General features: G+C 40.9%; 2 protein-coding genes across 4 annotated transcripts in view; one reads left to right on the top strand and one right to left on the bottom strand.

Moving 5' to 3' along the window:
- Positions 1-921: 921 nt before the first annotated feature.
- Positions 922-4,290, top strand: LOC113216302 (dolichol kinase). 3 transcript variants are annotated; one of them, XM_026436054.2, is made up of 10 exons: positions 922-982; positions 1,250-1,492; positions 1,625-1,884; positions 2,053-2,142; positions 2,442-2,680; positions 2,781-2,966; positions 3,046-3,255; positions 3,341-3,608; positions 3,696-3,773; positions 3,851-4,290. In XM_026436054.2, the coding sequence occupies exons 2-10, from the start codon at positions 1,416-1,418 to the stop codon at positions 3,982-3,984; spliced, it is 1,542 nt and encodes a 513-aa protein (XP_026291839.1). In that variant the 5' UTR covers positions 922-982; positions 1,250-1,415; the 3' UTR covers positions 3,985-4,290. The 3 variants fall into 3 exon arrangements, with proteins under 3 accessions (XP_026291839.1, XP_026291838.1, XP_026291840.1); XM_026436053.2 differs by having other exon boundaries at positions 922-1,048; XM_026436055.2 differs by lacking the exon at positions 2,053-2,142 and having other exon boundaries at positions 922-1,048.
- A 400-nt stretch (positions 4,291-4,690) lies between these two features.
- Positions 4,691-4,836, bottom strand: part of LOC113216301 (glycine dehydrogenase (decarboxylating), mitochondrial) — a gene marked incomplete in the record, with an annotated part of 18,128 nt that continues 17,982 nt past the window's right edge. Inside the window, 1 exon segment of the mRNA XM_052273771.1 lies at positions 4,691-4,836.

The following is a 4,836-nucleotide window of genomic DNA, read 5'->3' as shown; positions in this document are numbered from 1 at the left end:
GGCCCAAGTTCGCTCACAGAACTGGAGCCGAATAATGGAAGGCAAGACGGAGGAAACGCGGCGGACGGAAGGGGAATGATGTGAGGGTGTAGTGGGTGGGGGGTAATTTTCGCCGTCGCTCTCATCGCCGCGTCGCCATGTAATTGAAAATCAATTACGAGCGTCACCCTGGCGTCGTCGCCCCTGACGGGGGATGGCAATGGCAGGCGGCCCCGGCCTGGCCTGCCCTAACTGGCTGGGGTGCCGGGCGCGGCCGGCGGCGGCGGTCGGGGTGCCTATGAGGGGTGAGAGGGTTGGGAGCGACGTCCGGGAGAGGCAGACAGGACATGCCATCGCGCACAGAGAACAAGACAAGACGTTGGGTCGCGCACGACGGCAAAGCGGTCGGTTTTTGTGATGAGCATGGGGTCCTTCGAGGATATTTGAGCAAAAGGGGGGGAAAATGAGTGGTGGTCTGGTCGGCTGGCGCCGTGCGGAGGGGGTGCAGCGAGGGTGGAAGTTGGGGTGGGGTAGGGGTTGTTCGGCCCCTCTCGTGATGTGGGGTGGCCAGGGGCTGGGATTGCGTGTGCAATGGGGGTTGCCTGGCTCAGCCCCGGCTCGCCGGCGCCAGGTCGACGACGCCATCGCCCGCCCTCGCCCCGACTCACCCCATACCGAACCGCAGTCACGCTGGCTTTTATATGGAAGCCTCGACTACTCATCGCATCGCACTGACTCAGACAACCCGCCGTGACATCGAGGGGACCTGTCCGGTCCAGTCGCCGTCATCGAAGCACGCTAGAACTTCCACGACTATGACTGTAATGTAATGGTACCCCGAAGCACGGAGTAACGACAATGGCTGTTCTATATGTCCGCCGCCAGAGCGCACCACCGGCCGGTCCTGCTCGCTGTCCAGGCTCCCGCCCCTTCCCCCTTCCCCCCGTCCCCAACCCTAACCCAAAAACCAAGTAAACGGCCCGTATGGCGCCTCTGAAAGCCGGTAGTTTTATTTTAAATGTTCCATCGGGCTGTCTAATGTATATTGTCTGGAAAAGTTTACGAAAAAGTAAATTATATTTCTCTGACGCTTGATGCTGTTCTTCCAGTAGTGCTTCAAAATTTGTTGTGAATCAAATTGTTTTGATCTTGGGGTTTTGCTTTTCGTTTTATGCAAATGACTAGCAGACGATTTTTTTCTGCAACGCTCAGTGTGTTATTGGTACTTGGTACCCCACTGATTCTTATGACAACCATTCTTTTTTTCCAGGTTGTCTAGCGTAAACCCTGAAAGGGTTCAAAGTCCGAGATGACGGGTTATGACACGTACCTCCAGCTGAGTGACACCGCGACAGTGAAGCTCTAGAAGTGTTTGCACAGTGCTCCATAGCCTCTCAACTACGATCGCTCCTTCAGAATTATTGAATCTTTTAACCATGACCTTAGCTGAAAAATATGTGGGACTCAGCAAATCCCTAAGAATATCATTCAAAAATTGCGGCTATATTTTGAGGTAGATATTTTAGGCATGAAGTACACCTTTTTAATTCAATTTAAGACATACTTTAATCCCTATAAATCTTTTGCTGACATGTTTCTCTTCTTTTATTGCTCTACGTCATGTTGATTTCCATCTTTTTTGCAGACCTGGAGCTGGTACCGGGTTATGGCTTATACCATTGATTCCAATGGCACTCCTCGTCAGCACAGTAAAGCAGATATTAAGGAATGAGGCAACATTATCACATGTGTATTTTGCCTCAACAGCTGTTAGCTGTGGTCTTCTTGTCACAACATTAATTTACCTCATGAGATTCATGCCCAGTTATGGCCATCGCATTGGAAATTTTCTCTTTGCAATACCAGCTATTGGAACACTCTTATTTTTGCTCTACACTCAAAGTGGTAAGAATTGTTTGTACTTGTTCTCATCGAGTTACCTATTTCCTGAACAGTCGTATTTCTTTTATGGATGTTCTTGTCATTGACACAGTATTTTGTGATCTGCCATTTGAGATTTCTTTATATTGGGTATAGGAGACTTACAAATGTATTGGGTTTTAATTTTTCCAGTCTATGGTAACAGTTATCATGATCTGAAAAGAGAAAATGCATGGTTTAGGAAAAGTTGTGGTATGACAAAATCTGCTCATATCTTCTCAGGTGAGGGTTTTAAACTCTTTGTTTCTTTAGTGTGCTGTTTGGTTTTGTTTTGCATCCAAATAACAGATTTCTTTTTAAAGTTAATACATCATTATTGATTGGTTGTTTAGTTTTCTATGTTGTTTTGCACTAGTTAAATCTTTTTAGCCATCTCATGTTTATCTGGGAATCTTTATTTTACTGCCTATTTTGAACCTTAGGTCTGCAGTTCAGCTTTGCACCAAAATCTACCTTAAACAGCTACTGCTCACTCCAATGAAGTTCCTTTTTTTTTTAACCCATTTTCCTTTACTTTTCAGGTTTTGTTTTAAGTCTTCTTGGTGGAATAATGAGCACGTATGGAATTCTTGCGGGATTACCCACCCTTCTGACTTTGGCTCCAGCTTGCTTTTCTATTGGAGAAGCAGTTGTTGTTATTCATTCTCTTATAATATTTCTGTATAGCTCAGCTATCAACGTATGTCATATTGCATTTTCTCATGTTTCACTAATTGCTGATATGGATGTATCATATGAGGCTGCTACTGTGATTCTTCAGGTATGTCAATTTACTTTTTTCATTATAATAAGTTCTTTGGAATTGTTCTATCTAATTTAGAAAGTTTAATGCCATTGTGTCTATCTTTTTGTTCTTTCAGGTTGGCATGGTATTTGTGCTGCTTATGCTAGCAGCATTGGTTTCCCTTCCTATATTGAGAGAACCCCCGCAGTTTTTTATTGTTTTAAGTACAGCTATTCTTGGCACTGTGGTTTCTTTACACGGATTGTTGGGTGGAAGCCCTATATTATGGATTCTTGTCAATATTACTCGAGACCAAGGCACTGTAAGTTTAATATCTTTCTAGTTATCTACTCGTATTTTATCACTTTCACTGCACTAAACCTGTTTTTTCTTTTATTTAGTTTAACATAATATTAGCTTGGGTTTTATTGACCATCCTCGCTGTCGTTACTATTTACCTTCAAGTATCACATGAAAAAAAGGCCACAACTGCTCAGCGCAAGGTGTTTCATATTTTGGCTGTTGTTGTATTTGGATCTGGTATCTTGTGGACACCTGATATTCTATATCTAGCAAGTGGAGTAATTTTTGCATTATTTCTTGTGGTTGAGGTGAGTAGATCAAATCTCATAATTTGTAATTTGTGCTCTTTTCTATCTACATCACCTACATCTACACATTCTTTTAAAAATTTAGGCATCAAGAATTTTAAATATTCCTCCACTTCATGAAATTTTAAAAAATGGTTTTATTTTATATGGTGATGAGAAAGATACACTCATTGCTCTAACACCCCTCTACCTACTGACTGGTATGGCAGCGCCTCTTTGGCTAACACCTTTGGATGATATACCTATTGCTCCATCGCAATTATTGCCATATATGGCAGGGCTACTTTCAATTGGTGTAGGAGACACAGCTGCGAGTTTTGTAGGTTCTAACTATGGAAAATGGAAATGGGAAGGTACAGAGATGAAAATACTTCAATGAAGTTTTATTTTGTTGTTTTACCTGTTAATTGCATGTTGAAAGTCTTCTGTACTTATTTCAGGTTCCAATAGAACTATAGAGGGGACGCTGGCATGCTTTTTGTCTCAAGTTTTTGTTGTCCTGCTTCTTGTACAGTATGGTAAGAAATTTCTCACATTCTTTGTGGGGTTTTACTTGTGTTCATTTTCTAGCTGTAACATATTTTCCTGTTTACAGATGTACTACCTAGTGACATATTGTCTCTTGTTAGAACTTTTGCTGCCGTTGGTATTACAAGTCTCATTGAAGCCAAAACTGATCAAGTAGACAATATGGTTCTTCCTTTGGTTCTCTACATCCTAACTTATTAAGTGAATTTCCTACGGCAAACTGTAAAAATATTGTAGTCAAGAGAACAGTTATTTATGTCTCTGATTAAACGTAAATCATTGATTACTGTACCAAACGATTCCATACATCAGATATCTAGTCAACATCATGTGTACTCTGTATCACCTTTAGGTGAATTCCACTATTTTAGAATCACTGGGAGAAAAACAGCTTTTTGTTTTTGATGTGGAATAATTCTTTTACTGCTATTATTGAAGCAGAATATTTGCTATCTATTTTTATTTTGTGTGTGTGGTAATCTGTGATATTTATATTTCTTCCTGACACATTGCATTCTCAGTTTTTTGCCCCTTTCAGAGTAAAATTTGTTACTGTTGAGAATGTTTGCTCCCATTGAGCTAAGCAAACGCACTAAGCCCTGCAAACAGTGTGCTAGCGTGAAAGGCACAGCGGTTTTCGTCCTTTGCCTATTTTCCTTTAACTTCGTCCCTCTTCTCTAGATCTTTTTTTGGCAACTGTATCTTTACTCAATTGAGTTGTAACCCAGCTGTGATCAGCTTATATTCCAATGTATTTGGAAAATTTGAGAAATATTATTTATGTTAACATTCCAATTTTTGGTTTGTTTATGTGTACAGATTGTTTAATGCTTTGTCTTTTTAAAATGGTTAATATCAATTTTCATTGAGAATATTTTTGATTGAAGGTACTGTTTGGACTGTGAATTAGATATGATTGTCATGAAGCAATATAACTTGTTAGTCAAAAATGTGCAGTTGTTGAAATATTTGTTCATCTATCAATACTTTGCTTAAGGATTGGTCTCAGTACCTACCTGTGAATAAATCCAAATGTGTTTACTAGTCCATTTT

The sequence above is a fragment of the Frankliniella occidentalis genome, unplaced genomic scaffold, assembly GCF_000697945.3.
Source record: "Frankliniella occidentalis isolate FOCC.00 unplaced genomic scaffold, Focc_3.1 Scaffold298, whole genome shotgun sequence".
NCBI classification, from domain to species: Eukaryota; Metazoa; Arthropoda; class Insecta; order Thysanoptera; family Thripidae; genus Frankliniella; species Frankliniella occidentalis.
The sequence above is the reverse complement of the archived record's forward strand: the minus strand, read 5'-3'. Positions and strand labels throughout refer to the sequence as shown.

What these genes read in the sequence shown, in the direction of transcription:
- LOC113216302 (XM_026436054.2), top strand. Translation starts at nt 1,416, where the DNA reads ATGACCTTAGCTGAAAAATATGTGGGACTCAGCAAATCCCTAAGAATA. An exon ending in ATCTGCTCATATCTTCTCAG is followed by an intron (nt 2,143 to 2,441) that starts GTGAGGGTTTTA and finishes TTTACTTTTCAG; the next exon opens with GTTTTGTTTTAAGTCTTCTT. An exon ending in TGGAAAATGGAAATGGGAAG is followed by an intron (nt 3,609 to 3,695) that starts GTACAGAGATGA and finishes TACTTATTTCAG; the next exon opens with GTTCCAATAGAACTATAGAG.